A 13581-nucleotide genomic window follows, 5' to 3' on the forward strand; every position below is an offset into this window, starting at 1 on the left:
GAAAACTTTTGAAGGGCTTGAATCCTTTCATGTCATGCATGTGGGGATGGTTTCACAGGGGGGTGTGTGTGTGTGTGTGTGTGTGCGCGCGTGCATGTGCTCAGTCATGTCCAACTCTTTGTGACCCCATGGACTATACCATGAAATTCTTCAGGCCAGAATACTGAAGTGGGTAGCCTTTCCCTTCTCCAAAGGATCTTCCCAACCCAGGGCTTGAACCCAGGTCTCCCGCATTGCAGGCAGATTCTTTATCAACTGGGCTGCCAGGGAAGCCCACATCCACCGGAGTGAGCATTATTTCCTCAACCAGCTAGTAAGCACCATCTGGGCAAAACCACCACCCTGTATTTCTCTGGTATTCACCACAGTGCCAAGCAGAGCAGTGGGCATATGGAAGGCCTTCAGTAAATGCTTGTAAAACTGAATAAAGTATTGCATATAAGAAAATGAGTATGGATTGTATTTTTAATAATGACTGAAAATTTGCCCCCGAGACATGTTTTCTGATGGTCTCAGCTCATCCCATTTCTTTGTTCTGTGTGTCTCTGACTCTCCTGAACTTTGCCATTATATCTGCTCTACAGCGGCCTGGTTGTCTTTATGTCTGTGATGGGTGTGGAGTCCCTTCCTCCACTAGCCTTTGAATCTTGGTGCAGGAGGTCACTGACACTTCAAGAAGATCCTTCCCTCTCCCAGCAAAGGTGCCCAATGTGCAATGGATATTATCCTCTGTACAGATCTGTCTAGCTCTTTAATAATAAAAACTTTTATGGAGACACTATTTTGTGTGAGACATTGAACTTGCCTATTTAACAAGTCTATAAATCTTCAACAAACCCAAAGAAATACTCTATTATTATGCAAATTTTATGGATAAATAGATTAAGGCTCAGAGCGATGATATAGTTCTCCTGTTAAAATATACGTAATCAGTTGGAAAAACTATGGTCTTGAATTACAGACATTATAATCTATTCTCTAAACCACTCCTGGAGTGGGTAGCTATTCCCTTCTCCAGGTGATCATCTCAATCCAGGAATGGAACCCAGGTCTTCTGCATTGCAGACGGATTCTTTATCAGCTGAGCCACCAGGGAAGTCGATTCTCATAAGAACTTACCTTTATTGAAACTTTTTTCATTGCTCTCACTTCTTAAGGGCTTTTCTTTCTACCTGGTGATGGATTTACTTAGGTATAATTATGTGTGCTAAGTACTAACCAGCAGGACCACCCAGAGAATAAATGCCTTACCTTAGAATCTACAAATGTCAAATAACTTCAAGGATCATTACTCTGGTTGGAAATTTTATTACCTTCATTGGTGAGGATGACAATTTGTAACGTTTTCCCAATTGTCAACTTGCTCTGCTTGTAAAGTTAATCCTCCATTCTAAATTTTTCCTGTTTCTTAGGAGAAGGCAGAATAGTGTTTGCATGCGTGTGTGTGCGCATGGGTTGCTGAAATCGGAGGAGGGAGTTTGAGTCCAGTAGTTCTTTAAGGTAACATTTTCCTCTTGACAAGCTGCCTCCTCTCCCTTTGATCTTTGGTGATTTGGGGCTGACTGGGAATGGGGGTCATCATCAGCGATGCTTTGTCAAATTTTTGCCGGCCCCATTTTCTGGATGGTTCTCTTTAGGGCAGCCTTGACATCAGCGTTCCGGAGGCTGTAGATGATGGGATTGAGGATGGGGGTGACTACAGCATAGAAGAGGGAGACAAGGGGGTCACTGGCGGGATCATAGCTGGCCTTAGGCCGGATGTAGATAAAGATGGCGGTGCCATAGAAAAGGCACACCACCACCAGGTGGGAGGGGCAAGTGGAGAAGGCTTTGAGGCGGCCAGCAGCAGATGGGATCCGGAAGATAGTAGCCAGGATACGCCCGTAGGAACCCAGGATGAGGCCAAAGGGACAGAGGATGAGGAGAGCAGCGGCCAGGATAATCTGTAGTTCGTTGAGAGAGGTGTTCCCGCATACCAGCTGCAGGACAGCCTGGATCTCACAGAGGAAGTGTGGGATGGCATTGGGGCCACAGAAGGGCAAGGAGAAGATAAAGGAGGTGTGGCCTAGGCCCACCAGTGCCCCGCAGGCCCACGCTGACCCAGCTAGATACAGGCACGTCCGTTGGCTTAGCAGCAGTGGGTAGGGAAGGGGTTGGCATATGGCGGCGTAGCGGTCATAGGCCATGGCTGCCAGGAGGCAACACTCTGTGGCACCAAAGAGGAGAAAGAAGAACATTTGGAGAGCACAACCAGAGCGAGGGATGCGGCGCTGACCGGTAAGGAGGTGGTGAAGCAGCAGGGGGACCGTGACAGACGTGTAGCCGATCTCCAGGGTTGAGAGGTTTCGAAGGAAGAAGTACATGGGGGTCCGGAGGGCAGCGTCAGCGGAGACCAGCACCACAATGAGGAGGTTGCCGGCCACCGTGAGCAGGTAGACGGTGAGAAAGAAGGAGAAGAGGAAGCCCTGGAGGTCGGCCAGGCGGGAGAAGCCGACAAGGATGAATTCAGTCACCACGGAGGTGTTTGTAGGCATCCTGCTCAAATCCCTTCTGATGAAGGACGAAAGAAATGGCGAGGGAAAGTTGCAATTATGGAATCGTGAGGTGGGCAAAGATGGCGTCTTGTTGGGACTTCTCTGTCCGTCACGTGATTAAGACTCCTCCTTCCAGTGCAGGGGATGAGGGTTCCATGCCTGGTAGGGGAACTAAGATCTCAGGTGGCACAGGGTGTGGCCAACAATTAAAAATAAATAAACCTTGTTTCAAAATTTGAAATTTAAAAAAAGATGACCTCTTGTTGTATCTGGGCTAAGCATTGGAACTTCCGGTCTTTTATAATTTCATGGCCTTTTAGGCAGCACAGTCTTGAGTCCTTATTAGACTCTTGCTGGCTCTTGGAACCCTGGGTGAATAGTGCTCCCTGTGCCTAACTCCCTCAGCCGACTTCTCCCTGGTGGTGCCCACCTTTCATAACAACACACTGAATTCTGTTTTCAGTTACTCCAGGGATGAGGGCTGGATCGTTCTAGCCTCCTTTTTGCTCTTTTCTCCCTTGCCCGTCCTTCCCACAGTGCTGGGGACAGAATTTTCCCTCCCAGCAAATATTTCCGTACTCAAAGTCAGATGTGTTCCATGTTCAGGGAGAGCATGAAAAATTCCGTTTTAGTCGGAATTTTTCTCTGTGTTTTTTCCCTTTTGAGTCCTTCTGTCTGTCTTTTACTTTCCTTCTTTCACATGTTTCCTTTTTCCATTCCCTCAATTTGTCTCCCTTCTCACACAATTTTCACATAGTTTTCCCCCCGCTTTCAGCTCTTTCTTCAGTTACCAGATCCACTCAACCTCTCTCTCTTTTTTCCCCCATCAGTTTGCCATTAGATAAATTTCATGGTTTTCAAAGGGGAGAGAAGAAATTAGATTCTCTCTCCTATAGGCAGCTAAACTGTTAATTAGCCAAAGGAGTGAGAATTGCTCTAGTTTTTAAAGATACTCAGGAAGGAGACGACAAGATCCTTCCTGGTTGTTTATTTCTGCATTTTACAGCCCTCAAACTTCATCTCTATTTATCTTAATATGTATGTAAAAATCCAAACCACATATGTAAACTTCACAGATCCACACACTAACATATTACATTTCTAAACACAAGCACAGAAAAATAGCCCAGTAGCCTCAGATGCTAGAGTCAGCTAAGGTCACAAATAAATCATGTACTGTATATACACACAAATATCATTACAAATAGCAGTGAATGTGAAAATACATTTAACCTAGAAATATAAATACACTCAGATATATAATAGAAGCATAAATCTAAATTCTTTGCAAAAATAAAACCATATTCAAGAACATCAATTAAAAATACAAGCTCGCACACTGGTTTCCTTTTGCAGTTTGAAAGTCCTTGGTTCATTTCATCTTAGTGGCTCTCTCAGTGTTTTTCAGGAGATTTTATCAGAATTCTGTCTTTTTATTTGAAGAAACAGCCAGTGATAAAGGCAGATGGTCTTTGATGACTTGCTTATTTTCTCCTTTCCCTACACAGTGGATCCCTCCCGAGGAAGGTACTGTTCAATTTGGTGTCTCTTTCATGTCTCTGAGGACCTGAGTCTCCAAGCATATTTGACTTTCCAAAGGGAAGAACTCTTCACAAAACCAATTAATGTGTTATTTTAAAGTCTGTTTCTTAGGTTGCAGAAATTGTAGGGTGACTTGTCAAGAACACATCAGAGAAAATGTCCAGGGCTATTGTTTTTCTTAGCTCTCCCATAACATCAAAAAACTAACCCAGTTAAAAAATGGGCAGATGAAGAGACATTTTTTTCCAAAGAAGAAATACAGATGGCCATCAGGCACATGAAAAGATTCTTAATATTGCTAATTATCAGGGAAATGCAAACCTGAAACACAATGACATATCACCTCACACATATTGAAATGGCTGTAATCAAAAAGAATACAAACAGCAAGTGTTGGTGAGGATATGGAGAAAGAGAACCCTTGTATACTGTTGGTGAGAATGTGACTGGTTCAGCCACTATGGAAAACAGTACAGAGGTTTCTGAAAAAACTACAAATAGAACTTATGACCCAGCAGTTCCACTCCTGGGTATGTATCCAAATCAAACCAAACCAAACTGAATCAAAACACTAAAAAGATACATGCACCCGTGATTGTAGCAGCATTATTTACAACTGTCAAAAAATGTAGGAAACCTAAGTGTCCATCAACAGGTGAATGGATATGGGAGATGTATTACACACACACACACACACACACACACACACAGAGAAAGGAATATTACTCAGCCAAAAAAGGGCTGAAATAATGCCATTTGCAGCAACATGGATGGACCTAGAGATTATCATACTAAGTAAAGTAAGCCAGACAAAGACAAATATTATATAATATTGCTTATATGTGGAATTTAAAAAATGATACAAATGAACCTCTATACAAAACAGAAATACACCCACAGACAAAGAAAACAGATTTATGGTTACCAAAGGCGAAAGGAGGGGAGGGAAAATTAGTTTGCTATTAACATATACACACTATTGTATGTAAAATAGATAACCTACAAAGAATCTATTGTATAGCACAAGGAACTGTACTCAGTATTTTGTAATAACTTTTAAGGGAAAAGAATCTGAAAAAGAATATATATATATAAGAAGAATATATATATAAGAATATATATATATATATATGAATCATTTTACTGTGTACCTGAAACTAACATAACATTGTAAATCAATTAAACTTCAATAAAAAAGAAAAGAACAGGCAAAGTTTATTTGGGCTGCTATAACAAAGTATCACAGATGGGATGGATTAAATAAAGAGATTCATTATCTCACAGTTCTGGAGTCTGGAGATTCAAGTCTTGGCAAGGTTAATTTCTTCTGAGTCTACTCCCATTGCTTATAGAAGTCTGTTTTCTCCTATGTATTAAGACACTGGTTTTCCCTCTGTGTATCTGTGTCCTAGTTGCCTCTTCTTAAAAGGATACTAGTAGTCATTGCATTAGGCCCCATCCCAGGTACCTCATTTATCCTTAATCATCTCTTTAAAGACGCTGTCTCCAGATACAGCCTCATTCTGAAGCATGGATCATTAGGGCTTCAACATAACGAATTTTTCTGGGTCGGAGGATGTGGTCACACACAGTCCAGTTCATAATAGCACTGCAAGGAAAGAAAACTACATACCAACGTAATCTAATAAACCAGCACTTGTTCACTGCTTTCAGTTCAGTTGCTCAGCCATGTCCAACTCTTTGCGACCCCATGGACTGCAGCACGCCAGGCTTCCCTGTTCATCACCAACTCCTAGAGCCTACTCAAACTCATGTCCATCACGTTGGGGATGCCATCCAACCATCTCATCCTCTGTCAGCCCCTTCTCCTCCTGCCTTCAGTCTTTCCCAGCATCAGGGTCTTTTCCAATGAGTTGGTTCTTCCTATCAGGTGGCCAAAGTATTGGAGTTTCAGCTTCAGAATCAGGCCTTCCAATGAATATTCAGGACTGATTTCCTTTAGGATTGACTGATTGGATCTCCTTGCTGTCCAAAGGAGTCTCAAGAGTCTTGTCCAACACCACAGTTCAAAAGCATCAATTCTTTGGCTTTGCATGTTCACTGCTTTGCATGTTATTAAGTCAACTGAACATCAGAACTACTCTCTGAGAGAACTAAAAAGGATTTGATGTCCTTTGGTTACCAACCTGATAGCAAGTGAGGGAGCTGGATGTCCAACTCAGATGCACAGACTACAAATCCTGCATGATTTCCCAGCACTTATATGAACATGAGAATATTCATTCCTCTGGAGAAGCTGAGCAATGGAAGGAACAGGCAGCAAATGGACATGCTGGGTGGCAGGATGTGCAACTGTTTCACTTAAAATGTGCCATGGATAACTCCCCAGAGCAAATATATAGACTTAATGAAAAGACTTCCCTGGTCATACCATGGATGGGAATCTGCCTACCAATGCAGGGATACTTGTTCAGTCCCTGGTCTGGGAAGATTCCTCATGCTTGGGGCAACTAAAGTGGGTATGCCACAACTACTGAGCTTGCGCTCTAGAGCCTGTGAACCACAACTACTGAGCTCACACACGGCAACCACTGAAGCTCCTGTACCTAGAGCCTGTGCTCCAGAGCAAGAGAAGCCACTGCCATGAGAAGCCAGTGCAGTGGCAAGAGTAACTCCTACTTGTTGCAACTAGAGAAAGGCTGCACGAAGCAATGAAAACAGTGCAACCAAAAATTAAAAAAAATAAAAAGCTAAGCTTAATGATTAAAAAAGTTACCTTGCACTGGTAAAAGGCAATGACTAGGAGTTATTTTCTGCTGGATATCCCACCAGCTTTGCTCTCTCTGCTTCTCTTGTGGCTCCATCACTTTGTCTCCCTGCTTGAGTGGTAGACCTTTTTCATCCGGGACACCAAGACTTTCAGAGCTTCCTTGACATCCTTGTTACGGAGTGTATAGATGAGAGGATTGAGAAGGGGAGTGATGACTGAGTAGAAAATAGCCACAATCTTGTTGATACTTGACTCATACTTAACTGCAGGGCGGACATACATGAATATGAGAGTGCCAAAGTAGATGGTGACCACGGAAAGATGAGCTGTGCATGTGGAAAAGGCCTTACGCCGAGCAGCAGCTGAGGCCATGGCTAGAACTGTGGCCAGGATGTGGGCATAGGAAGCCATGGTAAAGACCAGGGCCCCTAGGATAATGACAGTGCTAAAAGCATAGCCCACAGCTTGGATGGCGTATGTGTCTGTGCAGGAAAGGCGGAAAATCTGGTCAGCATCACAGAAGAAGTGGTTGATCTGGTTGGGGGTGCAGAAGGAGATCTGTGTAAGGAGGAATGAGGGGAACATGGGGCAGAGGAATCCCCCACACCAGCAGATGCCAGCCAGGGTACCACACGTTTGAGGGCTGAGCAGCAGCGGGTAGTGGAGTGGTCGGCAGATGGCCGCATAGCGGTCATAGGCCATGGTGGTGAGAAAGAAGAGTTCTGTGGCAGCCAAAGAGAAGAAGAAGTAGTATTGGGTGATGCAGCTGGGAACTGAGATGACCCCTTGGGAACTGAGAAAATTGGCCAGCATTTTGGGCACGGTGACTGTGGTGTACCAGAGCTCTACCAAGGAGAGGTTGCAGATAAAGAAGTACATGGGGATGTGGAGGCGCCCGTCCAGGGTCACAATGAGCACAATGAGCCCATTGCCCACCAGGGATAAGAGGTAGACCAGGAGGAAGAGGGAGAAGAAGAGCAGCTGCAGACATGGAGAGTTGGAAAATCTCACGAACACAAACTGAGTGACCAAGGTGCGGTTGGCTCTCTCCATTCAGCCTGGTGGGTCAACTGGGCATGGAGAAGACATGAAGATCTTGAGATGTCTTCAGTTACATGGTTTCCTCTCCAGCTTTATCCCACCATCTGTACTCCACACACTCCCAGTATTCCTTTTAATTCACTCTTTGACTGCCTCAGAGCTTCTCCAAAGCAAAGAGTATTCTACTTCTTAAAAAGTAGGGTTACTAAATATTCAAGATGCTCTCTCTTTCTCCTCATTGAAATAGGTCCTAAAATGCCACATTTCCCAGGAATTCTCTTTAAAATAATTAGAGGAGAGGATTCAGCTTTGGTGGCTCTAACTAGAGTGAACATGGAGACATGCTGTCCCCAAGCATAGGTTGAGTTGCATATTACTGTAGATATCAACTTTTTTGGACCTCAGACCAGGAATTTCATATTATTTAACTTAATATTTCTGAAGGTTGGTTAATGTGTATCCTTGAGCTCTTTGATACCAAGACTCTTTAACCTTCAAGCTTGCAGAAGATATGGGATTTTACTGATCTTCTATCTGCCTGCTCTGGACAGTAGCTCTGTCTTTTGCCATCAGATCTCAGAAGGTGGGGAGTAGTGAGTGTGTTTTCCTTTGTACAGATTCTAGCACAAGACTGGATAGAGGCCTTTCATGGAGACCCTTTGATTCTGAGAATCAAAGGCAGAGTAGGAGAGATCTTCTTGTTCAGTGGAGGGTAAGGAGTGGAATATAGTTTAACGTGAAGAGAAAATGTAGGCTTGGATTCCCAGATGGGAATTTGGGAATGGGTTAAGATCCTTAAAGGAAGCAACTGTTATAGATAAGTGCTTAAATCCAAACTGATCACAAAAGCAAGGCTCAGAGGATAGTCAGGTTTGCATAGTTGAAGTTCATTGGGATGGATGAAGGTGATAGCCTTGACGTTATTGAGACATGAGTTTTACGTATTTTCCAAATCTTTCAGGTTTCTTCATTTGAAGTGCTCTAAAAATGGAAATATCAAATATATTCATCATTAGAAGTAAGATTAATTGTACTATACATTAAAATACATGAAATAAATTGTTTTGACACAATGTAAAGGTATTATGCAAAATCTAATATTCAATATGATCTGGTATACATGCCCAAGATATCAGATTACCAGTGACTTCTTAAATGTAAATTTTTGTGTCATCAAACACTTTATAATAAATACACTTTTAATATCATGAGGGATATTTTATTTTGCTATTAAAATACTTTATTCTGATGTCAGAAATATATTAAGTTAGTTGATAAAGATTCTTTGGGCTGCAACCAAGTCCTGGCATAGCCAACTAAGTAAATTAACATTAAGAAAGAAATGCATCGAATTAGCTGAGAAAAACTAGAAAAAGTTGACAAGTATTAAAAAGAAATTAAGAATCATCTAAATATTTTCCATTCAGTGTGAGAAACATTATTTATATTGGAATGTTAACTTTTGAAATATTTTATTTTGATTTATGTATTTATACACACATATATACACACACACATGCAAAGACAAATGCACACTTGAAACCATAAAAAGAAATTTCTGAACTGTTCATCCTTTATTTTCCATTCTTCTACTACCATCCTGATACAGGTTTAGTACCATCTCCTTTGTTCATGATGCTACCACCCATCATGTTTCCCGTACTGCAAATATGAGTTCATGTTCAATGACTCCCTTCTTCCCCTCTCTCTTTCTCTGCCCCCATGTCAATACTTACTAAAGTGCTTTGTGATATATCTGTTTATGTCTATTTTTCTACTATTAAACTTCAGCTCCTTGAAGTTGGGAGCTCTACATTATTCAGTTTTATTCTCAAAACCTAGGATACAGCATGGCAGACCGAGCAGTAAAAACTAAGTGTCAAGTGGAGGAATGAATAAATACAGCATCAAAGCTGCTTGCTAGTTGTTACCCAGCTTCTTTCTCTTCCAAAGTGTCCAGAATTCCCTGCCAGATGGATTTTCCTGGACACAGTTTTCATTCCATCATTCTTTTGCCTATGGCACAGTGATTCCTATGATACATTATATCAGGTTCCAGTTCCTTTGCTTGGCATTCTTTTGCAGATCATGCAAAATGTGTTCATATACCGCCTGTCTAAGAAAGTGTGGTTTTAAGTTTGCTGGTGGGATTTTTCCTATTTCCCCAGAACTCATTCTAAATACAAACTTTCTGAGTCTGTTTTCTGCCAGTAAGAACTGCTGAGAGATTTATGTCAGAAGGGAAAACTCTTCCTCTCCACTCTCTCCAGTCCTAAGTTTTTACTTATCTATGAATAACACTGAGCTTCTGACTTCAAGGAGCTCTTGCCTAATAGTAGAAATCTAGATATAAACAGATGTATCATGAAGCATTTTGGTAAGTGTTATAAACATGGGCTAGTCAAAGGACCTTAAGGAAACCACCGCAGTTGAAGGATCTGACTTTTTAGAAGCAGAGAAAGGTTTCACAGAGGAGGTAAAATTCAACATCAGTCTTTATGAATACAAAGGAGTTTTTAGGTATCAAAGAGTAGGGTGTTTGCAAATGCATGGAGGCAAGAACTGAACACTGAGGAGTTCCCTAAGGCTTTGCTTAAGGTGAGGGCTGGGAGGAAGGGGTGGGTCATTTTTGTGAGGAAGGCAGGGCTTGCCGGCAGGGATAGGCTATCTCCATCTCTGACCTTCCAATAATCTTCTTTCCTAAGTCAATTTCTTTCTTTCCTCGAAGGAAAAGGGAGACCTGCAGAGAAAGCACACTGACTTCTGATTTCCTCACTGGATGCTCACCCACCAGCAGATACTGATGGGGCTAGGGGAAGAACTTTGGGAGAGGTGATGTGGTGAGACCTCCAGGTAGAGAAGAAACAGACCTTGCTTCCTTGAATTATTGATTTCTTAGTGGAATGAAGATGAATCCATGTGTAGGTACAGGCTCCAGAGGCAGGGCTATAGAGAGCTGAAGCATTTGGGGCCATACTGGATCATTGGGGAAAGAGTTTGAGGCATCAGGAATTTCATATGAGGCTCTCAGTTGGGAGTCTACTGGCAAGATGAAACTGAGTGGATGGCCAAAGCTTAAGGGAGCTGCTCGACTTCTGTTTAAATTAACTTTGGCTTGAGCCAAACTTCCAACCAAGAAGAGGATGCAAACTTACCAGCATATTGTTCCTCTTCCTTATCTGCCCGACCAGAAAAAGTAGATATGGGGGGAGAGTGGGGGTCACGTGAGCAGACCAGGCTCTCTCCCTTATTCTCCTAGTAGAGCTAATAGAGCAAATCTAGGACTGGGTGTTGGCTGGGGTTATTAAAACAGAACATTGATATGAAAATGTGATTGGAACAAAAACTAACAGGGATTTGTGTGAAAAATTTTACCCTAATAGAAGCAAAGGAAAAGTAAATGTCTTAATAGCCAGAGAACACTTTGAGAAATAAAGATGACAGACAGATTAGGGAATCTGACTCAGGGTCATTAGGCAGTTGGTGACCCAGTGGCAAGGGAGGGGGTAAACAGAGCACAGTGTATGGCAGTAAGCATAAAAATGCAACTGCTGTACATTTGCAATCCATACATTGAGTCTTCTTAGTATACTGTATACATATACCAGCAATCACTGATGCACATTTAACATTTGGAGAATCTAGAGGTTGGGGGCCATTTGGGGCAGCTTTCCTTATTTTGCCCCAAACCCTAGATTCCTTCCTGCCACAGTGCCTTTGCTCACGCTTGGCATCCTCCCCTGTGCTTGGTAAAACAGCAACCATTCTTTTTGATTCATTTATGAAGTCTCAGCCAAATGTTCTAGTCCAGGGACTAGTGAAATAGTCCTGAATTCTTGCTGTTCAGAGAGCTATACAGTTCAGAAGAATGGCAACTGGACCTGGAAATTCTGATGCAATAAACTTCACCTACAATAAATGCTCTGCAGCCCAGAGAGGAAGGGGCTTGGAACAATCTCATCTCTTTTCATCCATGATGGATTCTGAATAACAGAACTGACGGCAGCGTATTTATATTTTATCTTTGTACCCTGGAACCGGTGTTCACAATACTAAAGTTTTTCCCTGTATAAATCTATGATATTCCTTACGGTATTTTATTTTCCAGGATGGGAATGAGTGAGAAGGTATAGGGGGAGTAAAACAGACTCTGTGCTTCCACAATCTTTGTGGTCAAATAAGTAGTGGTCCCCTTCCTCCCACCACCAAGAGGCTGTGCTTGTAGTTGCTGGTATCACAATATTTATGCCTAGAATTTGGGCCAGGAATTAAAAAATGGCTTTTATCATCTCTCATTGGGTCATCTCAAAGAATTCATTTAATTTTCTGAGTCAAGTGTTCCTCTGAAACTTTGGAAAAATCATCTCTAATCCTAACTATAAAGACTCTTGGAAAATGTCTTGAAAACCATTTTCAAAATGTCATTGAAAACTCTTGAAAACCATTATAAATATGTTCCTTTTCTTACCTTTATTTATTATTTAATTTCAAAAACAGGCAAATATATAATTTTATTGAGAATAAATTTTCAGATATCATTGAGCGAGAACCATTGACTGCATCACTGCTCTTTGTGATGTTATGGACAAAGTTGAGTCAGAGGGATATACATGGAAACGGCCAGTCTTTAAAAATATCAGATAGAGGTCAAATAGCGAGTTGGTGTTTGGCTGTCTCCGAGAAGCCGAGTATGATTCAGAAATGAACAACTCTAGGTGCTGCACCTTCTCCATCGCTCTCCCTACTTCAGCAGCTGATAATACTTTTCTCTCATCCATCACTCTGGGCATTTATTCTCTAATTCTAAAGAGGGGGAGAAATACTATACACCATTCTGCTGTTCAGTGAGGCTCCAGGTTACTTTTGGAGTGTCCTATCATGGTCTTTTTGAATTTAGATTTTCCTTCCTTCCTTCCCCTACCCCTTTTCTTTCTTTTTAAAATAGGGACGCATGCTAAGTCACTTCAGTCGTGTCTGACTCTTTGTGACCCTATGGACTGTAGCCCTCCAGGCTCCTCTGTCCATGGGATTCTCCAGGCAAGAATACTGGAGTGGGTTGCCATACCCTCCTCCAGGGGATCTTCCCCACCCAGGGATCGAACTCCAGTCTCCTGCAGCTTCTGCATTGCAGGCAGATTCTGTCAGCCACTGCGGAAGACTTTAAAATAGGGATAATGCAACTGAACTCTGACTAAGAGAGCAGATCTGGCTCACTATCATTAATTACACTCTAACTTTCCATTCCTAATTCTTTTTACATGAATAAAGACACTGACCCTCACTACCTTAGGCATCAGGGCAGGAGGAGATAGCACTCACCAATGATGGAAAAGAAGACTGGAAAGATGCATCAGTTGGTTCGCGGGACAAAGAGGTAGGATGCAGCTTTTGTCTTAGGAAAATCAGTAACAAAGTTCAACTGAGAGAGGTGGTGTTGGAGAGGAGCCCCCTGTGTCCTCTTCTCCCATCTCCCGTTTCAGAAGCATGTCTTTCTTAGAGGGTCAGGTTCCCTGGAAAACCATGGAATCTTCAGAAACACCTTCCGTGTATTTTCCAGTTTTTGAGCCTCCGTGCTCTGAGGTGATTGCCCTGTGAAGGGAAGTGTTGTTGGTGTGTGTCTCTTTTCCTCAGGGGAACTGTACTCACTGAGACCCACGCACCCCAAGGTGACTCACAGAGATGATTGGTGTCAGGAGCCCAGCGGCCACACTGTTCCCTTAGAGTCAGAAAGCC

At 42.5% G+C, this 13581-nt stretch overlaps 2 protein-coding genes across 2 annotated transcripts; both read right to left on the reverse strand.

Moving 5' to 3' along the window:
* Nucleotides 1-1292: 1292 nt before the first annotated feature.
* On the reverse strand, nucleotides 1293-2627 carry LOC110124846 (olfactory receptor 10C1). The gene has a single exon (XM_020873549.2). The coding sequence runs from the start codon at nucleotides 2532-2534 to the stop codon at nucleotides 1596-1598; it is 939 nt and encodes a 312-aa protein (XP_020729208.2). The 5' UTR covers nucleotides 2535-2627; the 3' UTR covers nucleotides 1293-1595.
* Nucleotides 2628-6900: 4273 nt separating this feature from the next.
* Nucleotides 6901-7860, reverse strand: LOC110133202 (olfactory receptor 6N2-like). Its single transcript, XM_020886984.2, has one exon. It carries the CDS (start codon nucleotides 7858-7860, stop codon nucleotides 6901-6903), a length of 960 nt encoding a protein of 319 aa, XP_020742643.2.
* Nucleotides 7861-13581: the final 5721 nt, after the last annotated feature.

This window comes from Odocoileus virginianus, chromosome 27 (genome assembly GCF_023699985.2).
Source record: "Odocoileus virginianus isolate 20LAN1187 ecotype Illinois chromosome 27, Ovbor_1.2, whole genome shotgun sequence".
Lineage (NCBI taxonomy): Eukaryota > Metazoa > Chordata > Mammalia > Artiodactyla > Cervidae > Odocoileus > Odocoileus virginianus.

What these genes read in the sequence shown, in the direction of transcription:
- LOC110124846 (XM_020873549.2), bottom strand. Translation starts at nt 2,534, where the DNA reads ATGCCTACAAACACCTCCGTGGTGACTGAATTCATCCTTGTCGGCTTC.
- LOC110133202 (XM_020886984.2), bottom strand. Translation starts at nt 7,860, where the DNA reads ATGGAGAGAGCCAACCGCACCTTGGTCACTCAGTTTGTGTTCGTGAGA.